Consider the following 15,250-nt stretch of genomic DNA (forward strand, 5'->3'; position numbering starts at 1 on the left):
TAGGGGGAAAGAATGCTTGCAAATGCTATTAATTAGTAGCAAAGCCAGCCTGGGCCAGGACACTTAACCCCCGATTAGAACATTCACCTAGGATCTGATGCTCATAATAAAAATGTTGCTTTTGCCTTAAAATGTTATGTGTAAATGTGCTCCTAGAATTCAGTGTTGTCTCCTGAGCTAACAGAAACCTGAGTCTTCCTTATGCTGAACAAATCCAGTATAATCAAATTGTAATAGTGATAAAATAAGGAAAATATTAGTTTTCTGGAACCTGAAGCCACAAACTTAAAAAACGTACTGGTTGTGTAAGAACTTACATCAGTAGTACCATATAATCCTTAGCACAAGACTAATGTTTCTCAAAAATAATAAAGCAGAGGAGTGAAAATTTCTGGAGTTGGCCATGTGACATGAGAGGTTCCTAAAACATAGGGTAAGTTCTGGGGTTAAAAGAAGTGGACGTTAGTGGACAGCACTAGTGCTCTCTGATCTGCCATTTTCCTTTCCTTCCCAGGACTGCATCCCAGACCAACTATATCATTTGTGGGGTCCGGTACAAAATGAAAATATGAGGATCCTTGTTCAAAAATTAAGAATTTTAAGATGGAAACAGCAGAGTGTTGAAGTAGCATGGGGCCCTTCTAAGCATGGGGACCCTGTGTAGCGACAGCTCATGAGCCCACGAAGCATCCCCAAACACAGGAGACTGTACTTGCCAGCTTCCTGGCCAAATCCCTGACTAATGAGATATTAGTAGGGAAGGAGATGTGTGCCATTTTTGGGGTAAGGCAGTGAAGAGCCCACATGTGATCTCCAGCCTACCCCTTCCCCCATCACAGTAAACACAGAGTCCTTGTGTCGAGCTGATGGAGCCAGCAGAGTGAAGCAGTCACCACTGTAAGAATAGCTGTTCTGGAGTGTCACCTGGATCATGAAAGAAGCTCTTGTGCGTTAAGGCACTGCTATCTGAGAATTGCTTTTTTATTGCAGCATAGGCTGAGCTTATCCTTAATAATATGTAGGGTAAGGCCAGAAGCAGAAGAAAAAGCCTCAAATCTGAAAAGGACTACAGAGGAAAAGAATCCAGACGGTAAAGATTGGTGTAATGTTTCCCATGCATTAGTTTTTCCACTGATGAAGTAAAAATTCAAAAGTGATCTTTAACATGTTACAACTCCATGAGTATACACAGGACTACTTCCCCTAAACTCATTTTTTTAAAGGAAAGTGTTATCCTGTCTTAAGAAGAAAGATCACATATTCTTCCCCTTTAGCCTGCTTGTCTCCATGGCAATCCTTGGCCCATTCTTGCCTTCACTGAATGCTTCCCATACCTTCATACCTTCAGAAGCCAAGAGGAAAGCACTCTTCTGGGTCAATGTTCTTCTCTGTAGAAAGTATTTTATCAAACAGACTTTAGTCTGTCACCATGATTTGATAGGTATCCCAAAACTCCAGCTGATGTTGCAAGAGTCTCATTTCTTAAAATCAATGAAACTGGTCCCTTTTGTCATTGTTTCTCTGTAATATCAACTTGGATATCACATGAACTTCAAAGTTGTTCTTCATTGCTCTCAAATACCGGATTGCTGTAAGACACCCCTCTGCCACAACCTGGCATGTCAGAGTAGGAGGTTTGGTTTAGTGGGGGCCAACTGGGGTCATTTGCCAAGTCCCTCTGCCATATCCGATACTGGCTTTTTGACTGATAGCCAAAACATCTTTTAATCATCATCCACAGGGCTCGATTTTCAATAATGGCCTCCTGCAAAATAAAAGAATTGCTTTTCACAATCAGGGGTTGAGTGTTCTGAGGCTACAGCCCTCCACAGGCCATCGTAAGTCACTACTGCAATGGCTGCTTAGATCCAGCTGGACAAAGAGCTTGAGCGCAGAGCCAATCTAAGGTGTTCTCACTGGACATATCTTTTGTAATCTTAAAATTGTATTTCAGTGAAGGTGAAAGTTAGAGGCATGTGTGAATAGGACCACAGTACATAGCCATTTGTTAAATGAGTAGTTCAGAAGGGCAGGCAAAGGGAGAGAGCTATATCCTGCTCTGCATTGTAAGGTTATGTAACAGTTGCCAGGCTGTTAAAGATCCACATAGCCATCTCAGCCTCTTGGAAACTTAGCCAGATGAGCTATTCTACTTTCCTGCAGCAAGGTTTTTTGGTTTTTTTTTTTTGTCTTCCTTACAAGAAAACAGTAGCTCTTCTTAGAGCTGGGATAAGGCAGGAACATAAGTGAAGGTTTTAAAATCTTACTTCCAGGAAACCTTAGTAAGACTTAAAACAAAATAGATGAAAACACACGTATGTGCACACACACACACACACACACACACACACACAGAGAGAGAGAGAGAGAGAGAGAAAAATTTTAGTGCTCTACAGCTCTACATCTTGCCTTGAGTGTGTTTTAGTTCTGGAATTATGATGACCTATATCACCTTGCTGCTCTGGAAGAGGAAACTACGGAGAGGTGATCTGTCCTGTTACCACACATTATAAATGCAATGCAGAACCAGTGACATAATTTGAATTTGTGTCTCCATCCAAATCTCATGCCAAATTATAATCCCCATGTTGCAGGAAGGGTTGAGAGGGAGGTGATTGGATCATGGGGTGGACATCCTCCTTGGTGTTCTCATGACAGTGAGTGAGTTCTCGTGACATCTGATTGTTTCAAAGCATGTAGCATCTCTGCCTTCTCTTTTCTTCCTCCTGCTCGGGCCATGTAAGACCTGCCTGCTTCCCCTTTGCTTTCTGCCATGATAGAAAGTTTCTTGAGGCCTTCCAGCCATGCTTCCTGTACAGCCTATAAAACCATGAGCCAATTAAACCTCTTTTCTTTTGAAATTACCCAGTTTCAGGTATTTGTTCACCGCAGTGGGAGAATGGACTAATACAACTAGAAACAGAAGAAAAGCCTTGGTGAGACATTTCTTTTAAAAAAAATTCACAGCATGAGCTCTTCTGACTGGCTACTCAAATAACTCATACATACAAGCATACCTATATAAACACAAAAATAATTTTTTAAAGGTGGGGGCAATTAAAGCTATCCACACTAGATCTCATGCCTCTCAGCTGGAGGTTAGATCATGAGCATTGGCATAGTAAGGATAAGGTCCTGCTCAAATCCGTTTGTTTTCTGAGCCGCTCAGAGATTAGGTAAGTGGAATAATTTGCCCAAAGTCAGACACCAAGAAATTGGTGGAGCCAGGATTCAAACCCAGGTAGATTACTCCTGAGCTTGTGCTCTTAACTTCAAATATGCTGAAAAAGGAAGAACCTCCTGCTAGAATATTATGGAAGACTTTGATACTTGGTTACCATACAGCCCATTCCCTCCCAACTCTTCCCTGCCCACCTAAAAGGGAAAAGTAATGATAATAAATGGTCTAAGGCAAATTGTCTAACGTTTGACATGGATCTGCTTTCCCAGAATCCTTTTCTACTCATGATGACAATGAGACACAGGTCTAATCAATAAGGCATAAAAGGAAGTCTGCTGGTGAGCTTCAGGAAAAGTCTGTTTCCCAAGAAAAGGTTCAGACTTGATGGAAACTGGCTTGCTGTTAGCTGCTCCTTCCATTTTCTTCCTGCACTGAAAACAGATGTAAAGTCCAGCCATGTGGAAGCTATCTGGGCACAAAAACCACAAGCACAAACATAAAAGACTACATCTAAGGATAGTAGAACAGAAAGGTGAAAGAGTGTGGATTCCCAATGACACTACTGAGCCACTAAGCCAGTCTTAAAGCCACCGATCTTCACTCTTCTTGAGTCAATAAATGTCTTTATTATTTAAACCACTGTTAGTTCAGTTGCTACTTGCCTACCTGATTCAGAGATCAGGAAAGATGCACGAGAGGATAATACTACAGCTGTGCATTAGAGGATGGAATTGCACTTTAATATGCAGAAATGGAGGAAAGATATGCCAGACAGAGGAAATCCTGTGATCATGGACAGGGATAAGATGTACACATTAGATTATCCTTTAAAGGGCAAAGACCATCATTTTTTCATTGGGTCTGAGGACACCTGTGATAATGTTCTTTTATTAATCTGGTTGCTTTAGAGACCATATGGTTAAGCATATTGCTTCTCAAAGTGTGATCCCTGAACAAGTCACATCAGAATCCCCTGACAACCTGTTAGAAAAGCAAACTTTTACACTTTTTCTTGATCTACTGAATCAGACACACTGTGGGAAGGGCTTGGCAATCTCTGTTTTAACAAGCCTCCCAGGTGATTCTGATGCCCACTTAAGTTTGAAAAGCTCTGGTTTAGCACAGAGAGAGAAGGTCCAGTAGTGAAATTTTTATGTCCTGTTCTGCCACCAGCTCCTGTGAAGCCTTCACTCTGCACAGGAATAAGTAGGGAGAGCTCATTGAGGTCGTGCCTCCACAATACTTCAGGGAAGTCAGGCTGTCAGTTCTCATGGCTCATAACGAACAGTCCATTTGCTGCAACAATTCTAGTAACTCAGAGCAGGAATAGAGGCAGATGGAATTCTGCATCTCACCTCTCTTTTGTTCCTAAATGCCTTTTCGGGGCACCCCTGCCTAACAACAGGCTTTGAAGAATGGAGGTTGTGTCTGACAGCACTGAGGGAGGAAAGCGTGAATCACAGGGAGAAAGGAAGCAGGAGCACAAGCTCATTTCACTGAGGAAATGGAGCACAAGGGAGCTGAGGAATAAAAGCTAGGAAATGGAGCCAATGGGAGCTGGAGATTGAAAGCTGGAAAAGCTCACTATGAATGTCATTTCCCATCTGTAAGGCAAAAATGACACGAGTTGTTAAGTGAAAGAAGCCAGACACAAAAGGCCACATATTGTATGATTTCATTTACATGAAATGTCCCGAATAGTCAAATCCACACAGACAGAAAGTAGATTAGTGGCTACCAAGGCCCAGGAGAAGGCGGAAGGGGCAGTGAAGAGCAACGGCTGGGGGGTACAGAATTTCTTTAGTGATGATGAAAATGTTCTGCAATTCGGTAGTGCTAACGTTTGTACAACTCAGTGAATGCACTAAAAACCACTGAATTGTATACTTTAAAGGGGTAAGTTTTGTGGTGTGTGAATCACATCTAAATTTTAAAAAGTAAATTGTGTTGGGTCTTTATTTGGAGATTTTAGAAATGAATAGGACCTTAGAGACCATAATTCCATTCTCCCCAGCCCCACTTGGCAGATGGAAAAACTGGTGCCTTGCTTGGAACTCAGAGGAATGCACCATTTCTTACGCTGTGAAGGAAGGCAGGCACTGCACTGCTGAGTCCATGGCAGCTTTTCAGAGTCCCAAAGAAGTCCCCCTACATACATGCATGCACACACACACAAGAGCAGCAGCCTGAGGGCACTTACCTCGGTCACTAGGGACACAATGAAATTCAAGCTGAGCATGATGACAATGGAGACCCTCCACAGGATGGGAGTGCAGAGCAGCTGGCAGGAGATGACGAAGCACGGTTAGTCTGAAGACAAATATATTCTGGAAACATGTTCACATGTCCACAGTATACATTTTCACAGATTATAAATGTCATATATATGTGTGTGTATTACATAAATCTTATATGTATAAAGAATTTTTATGTTCGTATGCACAGAAAAAGTATGGAAAGTTTATACTCACGAACCTAATGATTTGGGGGTTATGAATGTTGCTTTTCTTCTTTTATCTTTTTTTTTTCTTGTCATGTGTGTGTTTCTCTGTAATTTCTAAATTTCCTAAAATAACTTGGGTCACTTTGCAATTAGAAAAAAATAGTAAAATCATTTTTTGTTTGCTTGCTTTGTTTTTTTGTCAAAAGGGAGGCAGGAATGTGGTTTTATTCTCAGGAGGCCTGAGGGTACACATATCAAACCTTGACAATTGGGCAGCATCGCCCTCTTTTCTCTGGTGCCACATCTCTCCCCAGCCGAGCTCTGGTTTTAGCCCTGGCTCAGGGCTTCACCCTCAGGACTGTGTATCCAGCTGTGCAGTGTGCCCTCACAAGGGCACTTGCCAAAGGAGCAAATGGAGCTGAAATCAAGGTTGTCATGACCTGTCCCTTTGCCCACTTTCTCTGTCTTCCCAACCCCTTCCAGGCCCAGTGCCTAATAAATACATATGGTGAATGAATCAATCAATGGAGGAATTAATGAATGAAAAAGTGCCAAGGGCATCCCATTGTACCTGGCACTGCCTTATGCATTGCCTCATACATTAGTAAGAGTAAAAACTAGAACAGTTCTATAGAGGACAATGTTCTCAAAGTTAAAAATTCACTTCTAGAAACTTATCTCAGAAATATACTTGTATATGGCTAAAATCATATATGTGCAATAATATTTTTATTACAGCTTTGTAATAATAAAAACTTGGAAACAAATGTCTACCAATATGGGAGTACGTATAAACTATGGTATATATATAACACATAAATAAAATGCATTCACATAAAATGAAATATTATATTAACATTAAAAAGAATGAGGAAAATGTATGTGCTGATATGGAACAACTAATACTGTTACATGAAAGAAGCAAGGTGCCTGACTATGTATGTGTTGTAGCAGCCATGAAAATTTTCCACTCAGATCTTCTGCTTCTGGGAAGATAAATGATGAATACCCTAACTGCTATTCTCAGAATCCACTACCACAGCTGCTGTAAAGCATATATAAAGTCATACGCTTCACATAACCGAGTAATGAGGACAGCAGGATTCTAACCAGACTCATTCCTATGAGACATAGAAACTCCTGAGGGGCAACTTTGGCCTGACTTTCTTAGAAGTGTGCCGCAGTCTGAGATGCTACTCACCCAGCCCTCCTTCTTCCCTCTATTCTTCTTAGAGATTAAACCCCCATCACAGTGCGATGCCTCTCCCTACTTCCTCTGACTTTCTATTCCCCTGCCCCCACCCTGGGAATTTCCTCCAATAATTCTCTTGCACAACTCAACCCAGCTTGACATCTACATCTCAGATCCCAGTTCAGACATGAGCAAATATAATAGTTTTCTCATATTTATGTAAAAATGTGGAAAAAGAATATACAAAATAGATCTCAAAGTATGTAAAATAAACTGGTGTCACTGGTTGCCTACAGAGAGGGCAGCTGGCGACTGGGAATCTAAGATGGGATGGAGATTTTCACTATATGGCTTTTTAAACTTTTGAATTGTAAACCAAATGAATGTGTGCTCTATTAAAATAATTTATAAGTTTTTAAGTAAGCAGTTTCTAAGTTATAAAATAATGTGATCTCATCCTTTTTAAAAAACTAAAAATTAGTCAACACATGTTTATAACACAGGAATTTTAAAAGAAGGAAGAATATAGTGAATAACGTTATAATTTTCCTTGCCTGCACATTCTACATTTTCTAAAAAGAACATATATTTTTATGTAATAATAAGAAAAATAATTGTTATAAAAGTGAACGATAATTCTTTGCAGAATCCTTTGCAGTCATGTTGGCAATGACCCTAACTAGGTTCTCTCTACATCAAATATCTTCTGTATTTTGTTATACCAGCCTTTCTGTAAGCATCTTCTTCTATTAAAAAGTGACACTCAACTCATCATATCGTATCCTTAACTTCTGCAGGATTAAGAAGTTTTAACTGACTTAGAAGAGCAGTGGGCAAAGCCTACTTATAACCATGAATACTTAATTCATGAAGGCATTTAACAACAGTGTTAATTATACTGCTAACCACAGTAATCACAAAAATAAAAAGACTAATGCTAAATATATTAGTATGACAAAATAAAGATACTAGTTAGTATGCCAAAAGTCACTGTGGGTTTGTGTGGATATTGCTGGTTGGGAACACACTGTGTCCTCTAAGTGATTGTTTATATTTAGGAGTCTGATATGCAGTGATCAATCATTCCTTTGTCATTTTTGGCCATTCTTTGTGTAAGCTACTGGTAATACAAGAATGAATAAGATACACTCTTGGACCTCATGAAACTCATCTTTGAGATGGAGAGGCAATCAGATATACAAAGCACTAAATTAAAAGAACTATTTCTTTACTCACCTCTTCAATATTGTATTTATTGATCTAAAGAACATTTAGCCATGATTAAATTGTAATAACAGTAGGATAGGTTAAAGAAATCAAAATATGATTTTCCCTGGCGTGAATATGTAAAATCTTGGTATCTTGTAGGTTTTTATAGCTGTATCAATATTGTAAAATGTAAGAGAGTTTATGAGGTAAAGTATGGTTCTTGGAAAGTAAGTTTTACAGAGATTAAGTATGAACACACAGAAAACATTTTTAAAGCCATAAAAAATAAATATAAATACTTACGCGATAATTAACCAAAAAAAGCCGTAGGCAAAATAGTTTTAAACAACTTCAATAGCAGAAGCATTTAGGAAAATATTCCCTTGTGTTTGAAAGAGAAAATATAGAAACAGATTTTCCCATCATACTAGGGATCTTTTAAAATAAAAATATTTGGTCAGATGCAGTGGCTCAAGCCTGTAAACCCAGTGCACTGGGAGGCCAAGGCAGCAGGCTTGCTTGAGGCCCAGAGTTTGAGACCAGCCTAGGCAATGTCGCAAGATCTCATCTCTACAAAATTTTTTTTTTAATTAGCTAGGCATAATGGCACATTTCTGCATTCCTAGCTACTCGGAAGGCTAAAGCAAGAGAATTGCTTGAGCCCAGAAGTTTGAGACTGTGGTGAGCTATAGCATGAGGCGGGGCAACAGAGTGAGATCCTGCACCTTAAATAAGAAAAATAAAATTAAATTAAAATATTCAATACTTAAAGGCTATCTTTAGTCTCATGAAATCAAAATCAGGTAGAATTTTATTTCTTGACCAGTTTAAATAAAAATATGAATACATTCTTTTTAGCTCTGCCATCCCAAAAGAATAATTTGTGTCAAAAATCATGTCAATTGCAATTGTGATCTGCTTTTTGAAGTTAAGGGGTTATATGACTGTAAAGCATCATCATTTCCCAAAGATAAGACTTACATCCAAACGTCTATATAATTCTGGTATATCAGCAAATAGAATGAATAGACATACACCAAGCTGTATTATCAGCACAAGGACAAACATATCTGAGGAAATAAGAACACAAGCTATCATTTTGAGAAATCAAAGTGAAAAATGTCACATATATTGACAGACATATTCTAGATTAACACTGATTTAATTTACTTGATTTCTACATCCAAACACTAGATGGAAGGTACTCATTTCTAAGCAATGGATCTCACTTCTACAATTTCTATTCATGTCCTTGAAGCAAGTGAAAATTTTCACATGCATATTTTAAGTTTCAATGAATAAACGTAGTAAATATACATAGGGTAACATTAACAAAATACATGTTCAATAAATCCAAGTATCTTAGTTGCTTTAATGCAAATCATCTGCCTCAAATCATTTTCTGGAAAAAAGGAAGCCTCTCTTATGGCAAATGTTTAAACTGCTGTCATATAGAGGTCAGTATTTAACTGCTTCCTCATTCCAGGAAGAAGAGCTAAATAATTTTCTCTGAACAAATAAATGTTTATGAAAATATTCATAAAGATACTCAATTTGGGCTTTGAATTTTTTCAATTAGAAAAGTAATGATGGTATACAAATAAACATCTCAGAGGTTAAATAGGTCACTCATTTCTCGTCTAGACATACCTTCCCACTTCAGAATGTAAGGAGGTAGAAGGGAGGTACTCTGGCCAAGAGCCTCCATAACCCTCTCTAGTCAGGTTCCTCCAGGCTGGACCCACTTATAGCCTGCCACCACACAATGCCACCCTCACCATTGCCTTCATGGCAAACGACAGGATCTACCTAAGTTCTGTTACCCTTCTCTCCACTCTTTCCAGGGTGAATTCTAACAAATACTGACAAGTAGAGAAATAAATTGGTCTTCTCAATTTGGAGTGATCCCAAGAAAAGACACCCAGAGACAACTTCTAGTGAAGGAAAGAGAGAAAGAAGGCCTAGTATCTAATTCAGCTTTGAAGGAAAGAGCAAAGAATTGTGAAAATGAGGCCATGCAATATGTTTTGCAGAGCCCGAAAATGGAAGTCAGGAGAGGCCAGGTAAGAGTCAACTCTACAGCTGTTCACTAGGTGACCTGGGCGTGTCTGTTCTCCTTTCTGATGACTTCACACCTCTGATCCAGTAGAGTTTTACTCACAGTTTGTATAGGTTGGCTGCCTAAATGGTTTTCCTTTAGAGAACACAAGAGCCACAATGATACAGTTGATTGTTCCCAAGAACCAGATAGTAGTGTTCTCAAAACTTGTGAAGGCACTATTACTTTCCATTTTTTCTGGAGCAGTTGGAGACATGGTTAACTCTGAGATGCTTTCATTTTGAAATGTGCAGGCACTGAAAAGGAAACCAAAGAAGCTATGAATTAAGATGACAAGCCTTTATGGAGCATTTGTATCCAGAAGACTCCATACCTAACAGTGTCTAGAGCAGGCACTCAATGCTTCTATAATTGCCTGTGCTTTGGGAAAAAAAAAAATGAAAATTAGAAGAAAAAAAAAACAAGCACAGATAGACCCATATTTTGGATATTTTGGATACATTGAGAGAAAGAGAGAGAGAAAGAGAGAGAGAGAGAGAGAGAGAGAGAGATACAAATACACGTTCATTAAGGCTATATTAAGAAAGAGATGGGTAAGCCATGATTCCTCCTTCAAGTGGCTTTACATCTCTAATAATTTTGCAGGGTGTGGTGGCTCATACCTGTAATCCCTAGGAGACCAAGGTGGGTGGATCACTTGAAGCCAGAAGTTTGAGACCAGCCTGACCAACATGGGGAAACCCCATCTCTACTAAAAATGCAAAAATTAGCTGCACATGCATGTGCCTATAATCTCAGCTACTGGGCAGGCTAAGGCAGGAGAATTGCTTGAACTCAGGAGGCAGAGGTTGCAGTGAGCTGAGATCACACAACTGGGCAACAGAGACAGACTCTGTCTCTATAACAACAACAACAACCACAATGACAAATCTGATAATTTGTAAATGGGGTGAATACATAACTTATCATCTAACAAGGATAGTTTTTAAGATGAAAAAGAAAGATGTTAATAATTTCGCTGGGACATCACTTAATTTAAACTGGGTTACTTAAACTGGGGCTGCCCAGGCAAACTGTACTCCAAGGTCACCCCAGATCTAAAAGATAGTCATAGATCATTATTGTATAACACAGGCAAAGATAAGTGCTAACGAATGAATGATACATTTGTTAGCCTTAAATGGTGTTATACAGAAGAAACAGTCACTGAAAATTTGCCCAAGGGACTTAAAAGAGCCAAAACCTTTGGCAGAATGAAAAGTCATTTGCCTTGCATCATATTGGCCAGAGGATGTTTGATAGAAATTAGAATGCGAGAAGCTGAAATTGAGACTGTACTCATACCTATGCATCTCCATGGAATACCAAGGCTGCCTCTGAACCAGGATGAAGCCCACAATGTGCATGGCCAGGCTGAGAAGAATGTTGAAAATCACAGAAAGTAGCAGGGGTGGAGAGATCAGTCGTCCTGCAGGTCTAAAAGGCACCAGCTTGGGGTAGGCACCATTCAGATTCACTATAAAATAAATTCAAATTTGATATTTATGAGAGCAGGAAAATGTTGTATTCTTGATCAGAAGAATGGCCTAAGTTCATTGGCCCATACATTTAAGGAAATGGACAAATTAAAGTACATCACAAACTGAGGGAATAAAACAATGGATTCAAATTCATGTCATGTGAAGAATTCTTAAAAGAGCAGACAGAACCACAAGATGTCATTTTTGGCCTATTAAATACAGAAAAACTATTAAATTACAGAGAAGGGATGAAATGAATCCTCTCATATATTGTTTGTGGGAAAATAAATGGATGCAAACCTTCTGCAGGGCAATTTGGTAATAAATACGAAAAAACTCAAAAATGTTCATGACTTTTGACATAGTTATTCTACTTTGGAAATTTATCCTAAGATAAAAAAGTAATCAGAGATATGAAAAAATGTTCATCATAGCATCATTTACTGTAAGATATAGTACATCTATACAATGAAACAACAATGTAGTCACTAAAAAGCAAGGCTTTAAAACACTTAACAACAAATAATAGGTGATATCCAGCAAATGGTGAAGTAGGCAGCTCCAAGTTTCCCTATCACCACAGAAATATTAAAATACAAGCAGAAATTGTCAGCAATCTGAACAAGAGAAAAGTTTACTGCAGCCAAGTGAACACTGAGTCAAGAAAAAGGCAACTTTAAGATCACAGGAAAATTTTGTGGCATTTCTACTGGCACTTGATCTACCCCCTGCTCAGCTCAGAGGCAGTCTTGAAGACAGCCTGCATTCCCCGTGGAAGGCCCTGGTCCCTGGTTACAAAAGGACCAGAGCAGGCCTTATTTACAAATTGTTATATAGTCTGTTCCAATCTGACTGGGAACTACCTGAAGGATTGATGCAGGCACTCACCTCTGTTCCACCTGACACAGATCTCACTCTGGGCAGAAAAGCAGCACACATTGCTTGAAAACATTATAAGGCTAACAAATGCTGTTGCCTAGGGCAAAAGATTATAGTTGATACATAAAATAACCATCTAAAGCCTGGGAAAAAAAAGCTAAGGAAATTTTCCTGGAGAAATTAGGACAGTCTAAAGCATCTGTGTATGGTGGAAAATACAGAATGCTATGTAAATGGTCAGGTCAAGAGCTATGTGCATGCTCAGGGCAAGAAACATGCTCAGTAGAGGCCAGAGGAGACTCAAAACTTTCAGCTTTGGATGATCTCCAGACTCAGTGTAATACTGCTAAGTGTCCAAAAAGTACTCCAGCACAGAAATAATCTGTAAGAACTGGAGCAGTTTTTTTGTTTGTTAGTTTGTTTTTTAACTCCTAGAGGTCAAGTAAATCTCTATCAAAACACTAGCTGAACAAAAGCTAAAAGAACAGAGATTTCTGTGATCTCACGTGAAAACTAGTAGAGTCTTGCCAAAGTTTTTTGGAAAGTCACTAAACAGATGGACTATTACAGCCTTCAACAGACAGTGAAACAAAAAATTCAAAACCTAAAATAGGAAAAGAATCTAATTTTCAGAGTTAGAACATTATAATATTTAATAGAACAAAATAAATGAACAGAATTTGTCCCTGAGGAAGCATAGATATTAGACTTATTAGGTAAAGACTTTAAAACAACTATCTTAAATACGCAGAAATAACTAAAGGAAACCATGGGCAAAGAGCTAAAGGAAACCAGAAAAATAATGCATGATCCAAATAAAAATGTCAGTAAAAAGACAAAAATTAAAAAAAGGAGCCAAAATAAATTCTGAAGCTGAAAAGTACTGTAAGTGAAGTGAAAAATGTATTATGTGGGTTCAACAGCAAATTTGAGCAGGCAGAAGAAAGAATCAGTGAAATTGAAGGTAGAACAGTTGAAAATATACAACCTGAGGAACAGAAAGAAAAAATAATAAAGAAAAATGAAGAGAGCCTAAGAAGCATGAATAACACAAACAACATGTACATTGTGGGAGTCTCAGAAGGAGAGAAGAAAGAGACAAAAATAATATTTGAAGAAATAATGGCAGAAAGCTTCCCAAATTTGATGAAAGGCATATCTGCATATCTGCATATCTAAGAAGTACACATAATTAAGTAATTACAACAGGTTAAACCCAATGAGATTCACACCAAGACATTATAGTTGAACTATTAAAAAAAAAAGACAAAGAATCTTGAAAACAATGATGAAAAAGTAACACATCACTTATGAGGGATCTTCAGTAAGATTAGCAGCCGATTTATCATCAGAAATCATGGAAGCCAGAAGTCAAGGGATGACCTTTAAGATGCTGAAAGAAAAAAAAACAAACAAACAAGAATTGTATATCTGGCAAAACTGTCCTTCAAAAATGAGGGAGAAATTAAGACATTCCCAGATAAACAAAAGCTGAAAGGGTTTGTTATTGCTAACCCTACCCTAAAAGAAATGCTAAAAGGGCCCAGATTGAAATGAAAGGATATTAGACAGCTACTCAAACACTTATGCAGAAATAATGATGTCTAATAAAGGTAATGATATCAGCAAATATAAATGCTGATAATTGTGTATTTTTGGTTTGTAATTTCACTTTATATATTCATGTTATTTAGAACACAATGGAAAAAAGATGTAATTTGTAACATCAACAATATAAAAGAGGAGACAGAACTGCAAAGAAGCAGTTGTTTTCATGCTATTAAAGTGAAGGTGTTAATACAAAATAGATGGTTTAATAGTAAATTTAGAATGTTTCAAGTAATCTCCATAGTTACATTTTATGTAATTAAAAAACCCACAGCTAACATCATACTCAAGGGTAAAAGACTGAGAACTTTTGCCTTAAGAGCAGAACAAGGTAAAAATGCCCTCATCAGCAAGGCTATTCAACAGTGTACCGGGAGTTCTACCCAGAGACATTAGACAAAAAAACAAATTAAAGTCAATTGGATGTCAACAAGACCCGTTAGTATTCATCTCTCCCACAAAGACAACCAAAACAACAAACAACTATATTCTGATAAAAAATAACTAAAGGAGAGTGCCAGAGTACATCAAAGGAGTAGCAGAAACCCTGCAGAGCACAGAAAACCAGTATGGCCACATACTGCTTTCTGTCATAGTACTCCACATCCTAGGAAATATCTGGCACCCAACACCCCACTCCCTAGGCAGGATCAGCTTAGAACCAAGAAGACATCTTCTTGCAGGGAAAAAGTAAGCAAGAGGACCCCAGTAGCTCCCATCAACACCCTGGACCACCTATAGTCCTCACAGGCACTAAACCAGCTGAGGGAGCTGCCTGGAGTCCACACAGCTGTGATACCCCAGAGTAGAAGCTAACAGTGTGCCCTTCCCCCTGTGGCCTATGTGGCTTCTGCTCTATGTCATCTTGGAATGTGAACTACTGCTGGAATGTGTCCTGCTCTGAGGGCGAGTGGCATGGCACCCTACCAGCCTGGAGGCTCACCCACTGTGGGACTACTCCTGCCTGGTGCCCCGCCATCCCTGATGTGCTGCTACATCTCACCCGGTGGGCCAAGTTGCTTAAGCAGCTATCCATTTACCCCTCTTAGTCCCACTACACCATGTCCTCTAGGGCCTGAACTGAAGCTACACACTACCTCCAGGGGAAATGAGTGCCTTGGCAGAGCTGTTCCATCTGCCTTTCCCAGTCACCATGGCA

General features: G+C 38.9%; 1 protein-coding gene across 11 annotated transcripts in view; it reads right to left on the minus strand.

Annotated features, from left to right (window-relative positions):
- Nucleotides 1-1,097: 1,097 nt before the first annotated feature.
- The window catches only part of ATP13A4 (ATPase 13A4), a 174,324-nt gene continuing 160,171 nt past the window's right edge, over nt 1,098-15,250 (minus strand). For 9 of the 11 annotated variants that reach the window (XR_001824590.2, XM_037737825.1, XM_037737827.1 and 6 more), the window contains 5 exons: nt 11,429-11,600; nt 10,187-10,380; nt 9,007-9,095; nt 5,382-5,462; nt 1,098-1,765 (listed from right to left, as the gene is read on the minus strand). Coding sequence is in view for 9 of the 11 variants with exons in the window: in XM_037737825.1 (XP_037593753.1) it covers nt 1,553-1,765; nt 5,382-5,462; nt 9,007-9,095; nt 10,187-10,380; nt 11,429-11,600 (749 nt within the window). In the remaining 2 variants the exon portion in view is untranslated. The remainder of the gene's footprint in view (nt 1,766-5,381; nt 5,463-9,006; nt 9,096-10,186; nt 10,381-11,428; nt 11,601-15,250) is intronic. The other 2 variants (XR_001824589.2, XM_017526645.2) reach the window with 2 other exon arrangements.

Source organism: Cebus imitator, unplaced genomic scaffold (assembly GCF_001604975.1).
Source record: "Cebus imitator isolate Cc_AM_T3 unplaced genomic scaffold, Cebus_imitator-1.0 Scaffold43, whole genome shotgun sequence".
NCBI classification, from domain to species: Eukaryota; Metazoa; Chordata; class Mammalia; order Primates; family Cebidae; genus Cebus; species Cebus imitator.